General features: G+C 48.8%; 1 protein-coding gene across 1 annotated transcript in view; it reads right to left on the bottom strand.

The window, feature by feature from the left end:
* The window catches only part of DIS3L (DIS3 like exosome 3'-5' exoribonuclease), a 44,390-nt gene that overhangs the window by 16,385 nt on the left and 14,013 nt on the right, over positions 1-13,992 (bottom strand). Inside the window, exons 3-6 of the mRNA XM_056865784.1 lie at positions 11,007-11,135; positions 10,257-10,392; positions 4,346-4,522; positions 1,504-1,582 (exon numbers count right to left, since the gene is read on the bottom strand). Of these exons, the coding sequence (XP_056721762.1) occupies positions 1,504-1,582; positions 4,346-4,522; positions 10,257-10,392; positions 11,007-11,135 (521 nt within the window). The remainder of the gene's footprint in view (positions 1-1,503; positions 1,583-4,345; positions 4,523-10,256; positions 10,393-11,006; positions 11,136-13,992) is intronic.

Below are 13,992 nucleotides of genomic sequence, written 5' to 3'. Positions count from 1 at the left end.
GGAGCGGTTAAAATGCTTAGGGTTGTTTAGCTTGGAAAGAAGGCGGTTAAGGGGAGACATGATAGCGGTCTATACAATTATGCATGGTTTGGAGAGAGTGGACAGGGAGAAGCTTTTCTCCCTCTCTCACAATAACAGAACATGGGGTCATCTGCTGAAGCTGAGAGATTCAAAACAGATAAAAGGAAGTATTTCTTCACACAACACAGTTAAATTGTGGAACTCCCTGCCCCAGGATGTGGTGATGGCTGCCAACTTGGAAGAGGGGGAGTGGACATGTTCATGGAGGATAGGACTGTCCATGGCTATTAGTAAAAATGGATACTAGTCATGATGCACACCTATTATCTCCAGGATCAGAGGAGCATGCTGAACATATTAAGTGCTGTGGATCATAGGCAGGAGAATGCTGCTGCAGTCATCTTGTTTGTGGGCTTCCTGGAGGCCCCTGGTGTGTCCAGACTGCTGGACTTGATAAACCTTCGTCTGATCTAGCATGGCCTTTCTTATGTTCTTGTGGAGGATAGGGCTCTCCATGGCTACTAGTCATGATGCATTCCTATTCTCTCCAGTATCAGAGGAGCATGCCTACTCTATGAGGTTCTGTGGAACACAGGCAGGACAGTGCAGCTGCAGTCGTCTTGTTTGTGGGCTTCCCAGAGGCACCTGGTTGGCCACTGTGTGAACAGACTGCCGGACTTGATGGGCCTGGGTCTGACCCAGCAGGGCCTTTCTTATGTTTTTAAGGCTCCCAATCCACACCGCCAGTGCCGCCAACCACCTATGCTTATATACAAAAGACAACCTGCGAAAGTCAGAGAAGGTGGCTGTTAGTCTGCCAATGCCAAAATGAACACAGCCTGCTCTGATCGGCAGCTGCTTTCCAGGGTCTCAGTCTGAGGTCGGCCACTTCACATCGCCTGCTATCTGATCCTTACTGGAGATGCCAGGGATTGAACCGGGGACATTCTGCAAAGTGGTACTATTTCTGTAAAAACACTTTTATAGAAATAGTACCACTTTGCAGAACTTAATAAATGCAAATCATACAATAGTTTCATGGGCATCATTTACTTCATGATGCCCCCTTTTCCACAAATTCTAGAAAAGGCAGCCATCTATTTAAAAAGTTTGTAGAGTAAGATAAGTTATTCGCTACTTTGAGTTGTGAAGGTACCTTATCTAAAATTAAAAGGTTCCACACCTTCTCATACCACTGCCCAGTAGAAGGCATTTTTGCTTTTTTCCAGCATGAGGCAATCAGAAATTTTGCTGCCAGTGGCAGTATTGAAGTCAGTTTCCTTTTTTTGGGTAGAGAGTTGATGTATATCAAATTTTTCTAGTAGGACAATTAAGGCATCATGAGGGACTTTGTATTGCGTGATTAATTCTATCTCTCACAAGATCTTGTCCCAAAATACACTAACTTTTGGGCATGTCCACCAGCAGTGTAGGACAGAGCCCTTCTTGACCCCAGGAACCAAATTTACTTGTGTTTCTCACCTTTCTCTTTGTGGCCGGCTCCTTGAAGTCGCACAAAAGCCTCCACTTGCGCTCGATGCTTGTTGACATTCAGGACTCCCTGTGGTAGATGAGTGTGAGAACGACTGACCGGCATCTGTTTGTTTCTGTGCTACAGCCATGTAGTATCAGACCTCCCACCCGAATATATAAGATGCCGCAAGATATAAGATCCGCCAGACAAACCTGGGGCTTGGTAATTTAAGTTAAAATGAAGAATGTTTTATTAATTTGAGGTTTGTTTAGATTATATAAACTATGAATTGTATATCCTATTGTTTTAGTTACTGTATATTCTCCAGTTTTAATTCTGTAACTGATATGAATTTTAATGGCATTTGCCGTATTAATAAATGAATCTGAAAAGACCTCCCACCCGAAGGCTTCCCTGGGTTTGGAGCGGTGAACTCTGATCTGGAGAACCGGGTTTGATTCCCCACTCCTCCACATGAGCGGCAGAGGATAATCTGGAGAACCGGGTTTCTTTCCTACACATGAAGCCAGCTGGGTGACCTTGGGCTAGTCTCAGCCCCACCTACCTCACAGGGTGTCTGTTGTGGGGAGGGGAAGAGAAGGTGATTGTAGTGGTGTAGTGGTTAAGAGCGGTAGTTTGGAGCGGTGGAGTCTGATCTGGAGAACCGGGTTCGATTCCCCACTCCTCCACAAGTGGGGAAGGCTAAACTGGTGATCTGGATTTGTTTCCCCACTCCTCCACAGGAAGCCAGCTGGGTGACCTTGCGCTAGTCAAAGTTATCTCAGCCCCACCTACCTCACAGGGTATCTGTTTTGGGGAGGGGAAGAGAAGGTGGTTGTAGTGGTGTAGTGGTTAAGAGCAGTGGTTTGGAGCTGTGGACTCTGATCTGGAGAACCAGGTTCGATTCCCTACTCCTCCACATGAGCGGCAGAGGCTATTCTGGAGAACCGGGTTGGTTTCCCCACTGCGACACATGAAGCCAGCTGGGTGACCTTGGACTAGTCACAGCTCTCTCAGCTTCACCTACCTCACAGGGTGTCTGTTGTGGGGAGGGGAACGTGACTGTAATCCAGTTTGATTCTTCCTTAAGTGGGAGAGGAAGTCAGCATATAAAAACCAACTCTTCTTCTTCTAAAGGCCACTGGGGACATTTCAGCAAAAGGCTCCACGCATTATCTTTCCCCACAGATGGAGGGAATGTCCATTTCTGTGGTTTCACGGCCAAAAAGGGGCACGGTATTGAAAGGAAAGGGAAAGATCTTATCGATAGGAACAGTGACACTGTTCCCCAGGATTACATTCCCCCCTCTAATCATTACTGCTTTGAGTATTTTATAGGATGGGGGTAGAGGAAGGTCCTAGCTAAATATATCCGTCTGTGCCACTCGTTCTTTGCATGTCCTACACTCTTTGTGGACTTGGCGTTTGGGTTCCTGGCTGCCTGTTGTAGAAGCAGCCCCACTCACTCCTGTTTTCATACCTGACACACAAATGTTAAAGTGTCAAGCATTAAGCCTAGCAATACTGTATTTATTATCAAAGCCATTTGAAGAAGAAGAGTTTGTTTTTATATGCCGACTTTCTCTACCTTTTAAGGAGAATCAAACCGGCTTACTTTTTTTTAAAGTTTTATTGAAATAAGCAGAACACTACAGAATATGTCAAAGTACACAAAGCATACAAAAAACACAATATAAAAAAAGAAAAAAAGTGAAGAAGAAAAAAGAAAATGAGACACAAAACAATACAGAAACAGACCTCCAACTCTCCTCACACAGAACAGACCCCCATACACCTTATTTCTCTTGCGAATAACTTTGTTTTAATCTATTTTTACTTTAATTATTATTTAACTATTTTCATTTTAGTCTACCATTTAATAAGTTTAGGTTCAAAAACCTAAGGTCATTTTTTTATCCCTAAAATGTTGATTTATGTATACTGACCATTCCTTCCAGTCTATATCAAAGTAGGAAACCCAACTATCTTCAATATATTTACTTAACTTGGCTATCTTGGCCAACTCCATAACTTTCTGATACCATTCATACAATGTGGGTACTTCTTTTATTCTCCATTTTTTCGCCCATACAATTCTTGCTGCTGTTGTCAAATGTCTAAGGATATCTCCCAATTGTCTTTCTAATGTCCTATCTAAGATAGCCAGTAAATATATTTTTGGTTTGAGTGGAATTTTTACTCCCATAACTTTAGAAATTTCCTCATGAATATCTTTCCAAATTTTTTTTGCTTTGCTACAACTCCACCATTGGTGGAAAAATGTTCCCACCTCACTTTGACATTTCCAGCATTTTTCTATTCCTCTTTCATTCTTCTTCATTCAAACCGGCTTAAAATCACCTTCCCTTCCCCTCCCCACAACAGACACCTTCTGAGGTAGGTGAGGCTGAGCGAGTTCAGAGAGAGCTGTGACTAGCCCAAGGTCACCCAGCAGGCTTCATGTGGAGGAGTGAGGAAACCAACCCGGTTCACCAGATTAGCCTCCGCTGCTCACGTGGAAGTGTGGCGAATCAAACCTGGTCCTCCAGATTAGAGTCCACTACTCCTAACCACTACATCACGCTGGCTCTTTTCTGGATCTAAAGTATCTTTCTCTTACATCGCAAGTACTTTTACCCTGATAAGGCCTCATGGGGGGGGGGGAGAGTTCAGAAAGATCTATTGATCTTACAGCGATGCTTGCACCAGATCCCTTTTACTGCAGTAATTGTTTACTGGGAAGCCAATACTCTTCAGGCTATTCTGGGAAAGGGGTTGGCTCTGGTAGGAATGTCCCCAGCTATTTAAGGGCAGGCTTGGATCTTTCCCCATATCCACTGTAAATGTAACCTGTATGTATCTTCCTGACTTGATCCCAGCTTCCAATGATTCCATGGGGACATGTTCAGGATACTCTTTCCCACTGTGCTCCTGGCTTTCACTCTCCCGTTCACGCCGTGAATGAAGTATGGAATCGAAGAGCTCATGAGCAGCTTTTAAGTCAGGCCAAAAGTTGTCTAGGTAATTCTGTGTAGACAAATAAAGAAGATTACTAGTGAGAAGTTTTGTCAACGCAGTTAATTCATGGCTTTACCCTCCCCGCAAAAGGCAGAAAGACATTGCAACAGGCAAAAGATCCCCAACCTTTTTGAGCCTGTGGGCACATCTGGAATTTTGAGCCTGTGGGCACATCTGGAATAGCATAGTGGGCACAGCAACAAAATGGCTGCCACAGGAGGGTGAGCCAGCCACAAAACAATTGCCACAGCTTAACTTCAGTAATACAGTGTAGATCCTTGTGCTGTGGTGGCAGCTGCCACCAAAGCAACATTTAAAAAAATCTGCACTTGGTGGGCACCAGAAAAGGTGTTAGCGGGCATCATGATGCCCATGGGCACGTTGGGGACTCCTGCAGTAGGCAATCTTGAAGAAGAGCAGAGCCATTAACTGTTGGTTTTGTTGACACCAAATTATTTAGGGTGGTTAAAACAAAATCGGTGGTTAAAACAAAATGAGATGACACCAAATTATTTAGGGTGGTTAAAATAAAATCGGACTGTGAAGAGCTCCAAAAGGATCTCTACAAACTGGAGGAATGGGCATTAAAATGGCAAATGAGATTCAATGTGAGCAAGCGTAAAGTGATGCATATAGGGGCAAAAAATCCCAACTTCACATATACACTGATGGGATCTGTGTTGGCAGTGACAGATCAAGAAAGGGATCTTGGGGTGATAGTGGATCGCTCTATAAAGAGGTCTACCAAGTGTGCAGCTGCTGTGAAAAAGGCAAATTCCATGCTGGCCATAATTAGATGAGGAATAGAGAATAAAACTTCTGCTATCATACTGCCTTTGTACAAATCTATGGTGAAACCACACTTGGAATACTGTGTACAGTTCTGGTCACCACACATAAAAAAAGGATATTGCAGAGAGAAGGTGCAGAAAACAGCAACCAAATTGATCAGGGGAATAGAGCAACTGCCCTTTGGGGAGCGGTTAAAACGCTTAGGGCTGTTTAGCCTGGAAAGAAGGCAGTTAAGGGGAGACATGATAGAGGTCTATAAAATTATGCATGGTGTGGAGAGAGTGGACAGGGAGAAGCTTTTCTCCCTCTCTCATGATACTAGAACGTGGGGTCATCAGGTGAAGCTGGAGGGTGAGAGATTCAAAACAGATAAAAGGAAGTATCTCTTCACAAAATGCACAGTTAAATGGTGGAACTCCCTGCCCCAGGATGTGGTGATGGCTGCCAACCTGGAAGGCTTGAAGAGGGGAGTGCACATGTTCATGGAGGAGAGGGCTATTCATGGCTACTAGTCAAAGTGAATACTAGTCATGATGCATGCCTATTCTCTCCAGTATCAGAGGAGCATGCCTATTATATTAGGTGCTGTGGAACACAGGCAGGATGCTGCTGCTGCGGTCGTCTTGCTTGTGGGCTTCCTAGAGACACCAGGTTGGCCACTGTGTGAACAGACTGCTGGACTTGATGGGCCTTGGTCTGATCCAGTATGGCTTTTCTTATGTTCTTATGTACAAAAGTAAGATTTATTACAGCATTAGCCAGGAAAGATACAAACCTGTCAGATAGGGCTTCTGACAGCTCCGTGCTCAAACAAGATGGTTTCCCTGCAAACAAAATGGAATTCTCCGTGCACTCCTTCCCCGTTTTGAACACGAGCTCCGGCCAGAGATTTACAATTGTAGGGGGGCCCCGTTCATCTGCGCTCTGAACCAGTATTGTTGGGGGTGGGTGATCACTGGGAGCAGATCAGCCTTACCATTGCTCCTGGGATCGCTTACCCAGTGGTTCTGGGAAGCAACTGGCTGGCGGGTCACAACCCCAGCATTGACTGGACGCAGCGTCAAATAGTATTTGAGTCTCCACAATGCCGGTGGCATTGCCGGGAGGACATGCCCGATGGGGGAAGGGTGACTGCCACGACAGCGACCCCCGTGACACTACCCCCGGAGTATCAGGACTTTATAGACGTATTTGAGGGGAAGGACTGTGACTTATTACCCCCTCACCGCACTACAGACTGTGCCATTGAGCTCACTGCGGACATGAAGCCCTCCAAGGCCCGAGTTTACCCTATGAGCCCCCTGGAAAAGACTGTGTTGCGGGAGTTTCTGGACAAGAATTTGGCTAGGGGGTTCATCCGTCCGTCCAAGGCTCCATTTTCCTCACCCTGCTTCTTTGTAAAGAAAAAGGGGACTTCGGACCTCCAGTTGTGCGTAGACTACAGGGGTCTCAATGCAGTGACGGAAAAGAATGCGTATCCCATCCCCCTCATCCCTGACCTCCTCAGTCAGTTACAGGAAGGCAGGGTATTTTCGAAACTGGACCTGGCGGAAGCCTATTACCGGGTCCAGATTAAGGAGGGGGACGAGGCGAAGACAGCCTTCTCATGTTGTTTTGGTCTGTTCGAGTTTAACGTGATGCCGTTCGGGATGTCTGGAGCTCCGTCCTGCTTCATGCAACTCATCCACGAAATTTTACATGATTTATTGTTTCGGGGGGTCATCGTGTACTTGGATGACATTTTAATCTATTCTCGGGATCCGGAGGAACACCGTAGGTTGGTGCGGGAGGTACTGCGCCGACTGAGGGAGCACCATCTATACGCCAAACTGTCCAAGTGTGCCTTTAATCAGGACAAGCTTGTGTTCCTTGGATTTGTAGTGTCTCCCAACGGGTTAATCATGGACCCCAAGAAGGTCCAGGCGGTCCGAGACTGGGAGCCCCCCCGAACCCGTAAGCAAGTCCAGCAATTTCTGGGATTCGCAAATTTCTATCGGGGATTCATCCCGGATTTTGCCAAGATAGCCCTCCCGATCACGGACCTCCTTAAGACCAAGGGGAGGGGTCAGGCGGCCACGGCCGCTAACTACCAGGTGGCGTGGGACGACCGCTGCCAGGCAGCGTTTGACTTGCTTAAGAGCCGGTTCACGTCGCAGCCCATTTTAGCTCACCCCGACTGTTCTCAGCCTTTCGTCCTGCAAGTGGACGCTTCTGACAAGGCAATTTGGGGAGCGCTTCTGCAAAAGGACGCTCAGGGGAGGCTCAGACCCTGCGCTTACTTTTCCAAGAAATTCTCTGGGGCCGAGCTCAACTGGCCGATTGGGGAGAAGGAGGCCATGGCTATCAAACATGCCCTCACGGTTTGGCGCCAGTTCTTAGAGGGGGCGCTGGTACCGTTCGAGGTTTGGACGGACCACAGGAACCTCGAGGCCATCTTGGGGCAGAGGAGGCTCTCGGCCAAGCAGCTGAGGTGGGCGGACTTCTTTTCTAGATTCCGCTTTACCATTAAGCATGTCCCCGGGAGGGAGAATTGCCTGGTGGACGGTCTCTCCCGCATGCCGCAGTACGACTGCAGAGTCGAGCGGCCGCTTGGGTCCCTTTTTACCCCAGAACACCTGGGCTTGGACCCGGAGGGGGCAAGCGCAGGAGTTCTGACCTCGGCGCCCCCACCTGCTCCGGTTCTTCCACAAGGCGGCACGAGCGGTGCCACCCGTCCCCTAGGGGTTCAGAACAGGGCCCAGACCCGGGTGGCGGCCGCCCCAGCTGTACCGGCCCTCCAGCAGGAGGAAGCGCCCGAAGCCTCCCTCCCTCGGGGGGCCCTGACCCGGGCGCGGACCAGGGCGGCGGGTCCTCCGCCTCCTCCAGCCCTCCCGCAGAGGGAGACTCACTATTCCCCCTGTTCCCAGGGGGTCCCTGGAGACCTGCCCACTGCTGCAAGGACCAGGTGGGAGGAGGTCCTTCGCGAGGAACGAGGGGAGGGCTCCCTGGGGGTGGAAAAGACTGGGACCCCGGAAGGAAAGACATATGTTCCCCAGAAGCTGCGTCGGGAGGTGCTAGAATGGAGCCACAGCTCCAAGACGGGGGGTCACTTTGGGTTCGTTAAAACCCTACACCTGGTAAGGCGGTGCTTTTGGTGGCCAGGGATGCGCCAGGACATCGATGGTTTTGTAAGGTCCTGCCCAATGTGTGCTACCAATAAACGTCTTATGGGAAAGACCCCTGGACTGCTGAAACCCCTGGAAACCACGGAGGCCTCCTGGCGGGTGGTTGGCATGGACTTTGTGACCAACCTTCCCCCTAGCCAGGGAAAAACCGTGCTTTGGGTGATCACGGACCTGTTTTCTAAGCAGATCCACCTCATTCTGTGCAAGGGGTTGCCCTCAGCCCACAAGTTGGCCCGCCTGTTTGTTCAACAGATCTTCCGTCTGCACGGTTTTCCCCGGAACATCGTGAGTGACAGAGGCTCGGTGTTCCTGTCTAAATTCTGGCAGGCGTTTTTGGGAATTGTTGGGGTACAACAAGGTCTATCGTCAGCCTATCACCCCCAGACGGATGGGCAGACGGAGAGGGTGAATGCTGTCGTTGAATGCTTACTTGAGCTGCTTCACCAATTATCACTAGGATAATTGGGTCGATCTGTTGCCCCTGGCGGAAAACGCCTATAATAACTCTGTGCACTCTGCTACTGGACAGAGTCCCTTTAAGACTGTCTATGGGATGGAATTCGACTCTTTGGGGGCGGTTCCCCTTCCCTCTGGGAGGCGACCCTCCGGAGGTATCTGCTTGGTCTAACACCGTCAGAAATACTTGGCCGGGACTTGTTAAACAGATGGACCAGGCTAAGGAACGGTACAAGGCGCAGGCTGACAAACACAGAGCGCCTCAGTGGGATCTTGTGGTCGGGGAAAAGGTGTACCTTTCCACCAAGAACTTAAAGTCTCTGCGTCCTTATAGAAAGCTTTGCCAGAAATACATGGGTCCGTTTACCATATCCCGGGTAATCAATGAGGTCACTGCTGAACTGGACCTCCCCAAGACCCTGCAGGGGGTACACCCGGTGTTTCATGTTAGCCTCCTGAAATCCTTTTCTCCCGCCCCTGATTGGCAGCCCGAACCCCCAGAAGCAACACCTATCATGGTACAGGGGGAACAACATTTTGAAATTTCTAGGGTCCTGGACTCCAGGCTGCGGAGGGGTCTCCTGGAGTACCTGGTACACTGGAAACATTTGAACTCGAGTCACGATGAGTGGGTTGCAGCAGAACACGTGAACGCTCCCTCTCTGATCACCGAGTTCCATTGGAATTGTCCCGACAAGCCTGGGAACCCGGGGAGGGGGTCTTTGGAGAGGCGGAATGTCAGATAGGGCTTCTGACAGCTCTGTGCTCAAACAAGATGGTTTCCCCGCAAACAAAATGGAATTCTCCGTGCACTCCTTCCCCCCCGTTTTGCACACGAGCTCCGGCCAGAGATTTACAATTGTATTGGGACCCGCCCATGTAAATCTTTGATCTGATATCGGGTCCCGCGCACAAAGCCAAGGGCTCGGCCATCTCCTCCACTGATTGCTCACGATTGTTTCTCTTTCAGTTTTACTTAAGTCGTTACCGGCAGGAAACGACTACATTGTCTCCTTGTTCCTATAACCCTATTGTATCAGCCCTATAAATGTATCCATCTCCCCGTCATGTATTCCAACCTTGCGTGTCTCTTACTGAAATCACTGACTTCTGAAATAAATCATTGAATCGCTGCTCTGCCTGGATTGAAGGTCTATTGCTGAAACGCTGTGAATTTGCTGAAGCCTGACAAAACCTTATCAATAAAACCCATTACATGATAAAATAATATTGTTGAAAAAAATACAGATAAAATTTTATCAGTTAAAATTAACCTTATTAACACAATGTTCTTATGTTGTTATGATTAAAATATGACATGGAAAGGTTACCTTGAATGAAATTACAAAGACACCTTCTGTTTCACTTCCCAGTTGCTGGATAGAATCTTCATCGTCTGTCACCATCACAATGGGCATCTGACCCGAGAAGTGATTGTAATACCACACTGATGCATTGTAGATACTCCTAGGAGAGCAAGCATTCACACGTACTGACATCCTCTTTCCCGTTGGCTGTTTTTAGCATTAATTGACATTCCTAATGGCATATAACAAACATGTGAATGTAAGCAACTACAAGGCCACTCACGGTTCTAGTGCAATTCAGAAGAGGTCATTGCTCTGCCACAAAGGTGGCCATGACTTGACAGCACTTCCCACCATCCAAAAATCCATTGCCCTTTATTAATAGGTTATGGATTATTGGTCTACGTGACCAAGATCCACTCTGCCCTGACCTGGATGGCCCAGGCTAGCCCAATCTCATCAAATCTCAGAAGTTAAGCAGGTTGGCCCTAGTTAGTATTTGGGTGGGAGACCAACAAAGAAGTCCAGGGTTGCTACACAGAGGCAAGCAATAGCAAACCACCTCAGAATGTCTCTTGTCTTGAAAACCCTATGGGGTCACCATAAGTCGGCTCCGGCTTGATGCCACTTTCCTCTTCCTCCAAGCTCAGTCTGCGTCAGTTGTCCACAGACCAGGTCTGCTCTATGACTTGGTAGTTGCTGACTACAGATTTCTATCACTAAGTGTCACTGGAATCTTCAACTGCCAACACAACATCTTGAATATATATATACCTTGTCTGCCACTTCTCAAAAGACTCTCCTCTTTCTCTTGGCAAATAAGAAAGCATTTGGAATTCGTTAAAAAACATAATGCAATCGTGACGGGCATCCCTCAGCAGGTTTCGCAGCTTGTTGTACTGCCTGGGAAAGAACAGAACAAACAGAGCATCATGACCAAAACAAGACCGTTGAAGAATCTTATTAGACTTTAAAGGCTAACGAGGTTATGGTGGCAGAGCCCACACACCAGACAAAGTGGTCGCTGGTTTATAAAAGCTTATACCACACACAAAAAAAATTGTAAGTCTTTAAGGTGTCACAAGCTGTGGGGCTGTGGCTCAGTGGTAGAGCCTCTGCTTGGCATGCAGAATGTCCCAGGTTCAGTCCCTGGCATCTCCAGTTAAAGGGACTAGGCAAGTAGGTGATGTGAAAGACCCCTGCCTGAGACCCTGGAGAGCCGCTGTTGGTCTGAATACACAATACTGACTTTGATGGACCAAGGGTCTGATTCAGTAGAAGGCAGCTTCATGTGTTCAAGACCCTTTAGACACGTGTATAGTAATCCAAATACATGAAATTAAAGGATATTGTGAGAGATCCCCTCTCTCTGAGTTTGCTTCTCCAAATCAAATGTTCAGACGGTGGTAAAGAAACAAAGGATTTATTGAAGACATCAGGAGATGAGACAGGCACAGGTAGAAAGTTGCAAGTGAGGGGCTATTCGGGTTTACAGAATATATTGACTCCAGGGCACTGGGGCACTGGGGTTCACACTTATTGTTATGGGAAGTTACAAGCTTGGCATAATACAAAACATCAGACGAGTCCCAGGAAGTCTGGTGAAGCTATCACACTTCCAAGGCCGCATCGGCCTGAGGGAGTACTGACAGGAAGAACAGCGGGGGGGAAGATACTTGGGGCAATCAGGCCTGGCGCCTGAGACCAGAAGGTGTGAACTGCTTTTACGAGTTCACTGATAACAAAGCAGGTGATGGGAAGCAGAGACACATAGACAGAGACCCTCACATTCTGCCCCCCTTAAGGCCCCCCTCCAGGGTCCTCGAGAGGGCGAGGCTTATCGGGATAAGCGAGGTGGAATTCTCGGATCAAGCGAGGGGCCGCCATGTGGGGTGCGGCCACCCACTCGTCGTGAGCGGACCCAAGGTTTTTCCAACGAACAAAGTAAAACAGTTTCCCTTTCTTCCATTTGGAATCTAAAACCTTGGATATTTCCAAATGGGTATCCCCCCCTACCACGGTAGGAATCTCGTGTGCGGGAGGGGGGTGGAACTGGGGAGCCGCCACATAAGGTTTGAGGAGGCTTATATGAAAGACTGGATGGACCCCCTTGAGGGTCTTTGGGAGTTCCAGTTCCACGGTAACCTCGTTGATTACTCTAGTAATGGGGAAAGGTCCCACATAACGGTCGCTCAGTTTTTTGCAGGGACGACGAGAGCGGAGGTTTTTCGTGGACAGATAGACTTGCTCCCCCACCTTAAGTTCCCATCCCGGAGACCGGTGTTTGTCTGCCTGTTCCTTGTACTTTCTTTTTGCCCTCTCAAGATTTTTGAGCAGCCATGGCCAGGTAGATTTGACTACCTGAATCCACTCCTGAAGATCAGGGGTGGACTGGAGATCTGGCGTGACGGGGGCGGAACCGAAAGGACCGAATTCCGTCCCGTATATTACTTGGAAGGGACTAAAGCCGGTAGAGGAATGAGGCGCATTGTTGTACGCATATTCGGCAAATGGCAGCAGGTCGACCCAGTCATCCTGGTGGAAATTTACATAGCAACGCAAATAACATTCTGCCACCGCGTTTACTCGTTCAGTTTGACCATCTGTCTGGGGGTGATAGGCGGAAGAAAGGCCCTGTTCCTCCACCCCCATTAGCTTTAGGAAGGCTCGCCAAAATTTGGCAACAAACTGGACCCCCCGGTCGGAGAGGACCTTCCTCGGGATCGAGTGTAGCCTGAGGACGTGTGTGACGAACAGTTTAGCCAAGCCCTGGGCTGAAGGAAGACCTGTACATGGAACGAAATGGACCTGTTTGGAAAAGAGGTCCGTGATTACCCAGAGAACCGTCTTTCCCCGACTTGGAGGTAGGTCGGTGATAAAATCCATGGCGATGACTTCCCAGGGACGGGAGGGGTTCTCAAGCGGTTTGAGAAGCCCTGGGGGTTTTCCCATCCGTCTTTTAGCTGTGGCGCAAGTGGGGCAGCTGCGCACATACAGCTCTACATCGGATCTCATACCGGGCCACCAGAACTGCCTCCGTACCAGGTGAAGAGTTTTTATGAAACCAAAATGACCCGCCAACCTGGCACCATGTACAAGTCCCAATACCTCTTTACGAAGGGAGGATGGGACATATAGTTTTCCCCCTTGCACCCACCAGGTGTTGGTTCGTTCCAAGCCAGTGGGGAGGAGATGGTGCTCCTCCTCCTGTAAGGAGGCGTCCCGGAGCCGCTGTTGGAAGGCTTCCGGGATACCTTTGAGCGTAGGGGGGGTCTCTGGTTGTTGGGCTTGGGACCGGGTAGTGACGGCTAAGCTTGGAACCTCCCCTCGCTGCTCGGGAGTGAACAGGGAGTCGACTGGGCGATCGAAATCGTTGCGATACTGGGGAAGTCGTGACAAAGCGTCGGCTAGGGCATTTTCTTTGCCAGGGACATGCTTGAGGGTGAACCGGAATTTTGCGAAGAATTGGGCCCACCGAATTTGTTTGGCGTTGAGCTTTCTAGCTCCCTTGAGAGCCTCGAGATTCTTGTGATCGGTACACACTTCAAACGGCAGTTCGGCACCTTCTAAAAAGTGCCTCCATATGGTGAGGGCATGTTTGACCGCCGCCGCCTCCTTCTCCCAAATAGCCCAGTTGATTTCGGACTGGGAAAACTTCTTGGAGAAGTAGGCGCATGGCCTCAACCGCCCCCCTTCATCCCTCTGCAATAGGGCCCCGCCCATGGCCACATCCGAGGCATCCACTTGCACCACAAACGGC

This window comes from Euleptes europaea, chromosome 20 (assembly GCF_029931775.1).
Source record: "Euleptes europaea isolate rEulEur1 chromosome 20, rEulEur1.hap1, whole genome shotgun sequence".
NCBI classification, from domain to species: Eukaryota; Metazoa; Chordata; class Lepidosauria; order Squamata; family Sphaerodactylidae; genus Euleptes; species Euleptes europaea.
This window is presented reverse-complemented; position numbering and strand designations above follow the sequence as displayed.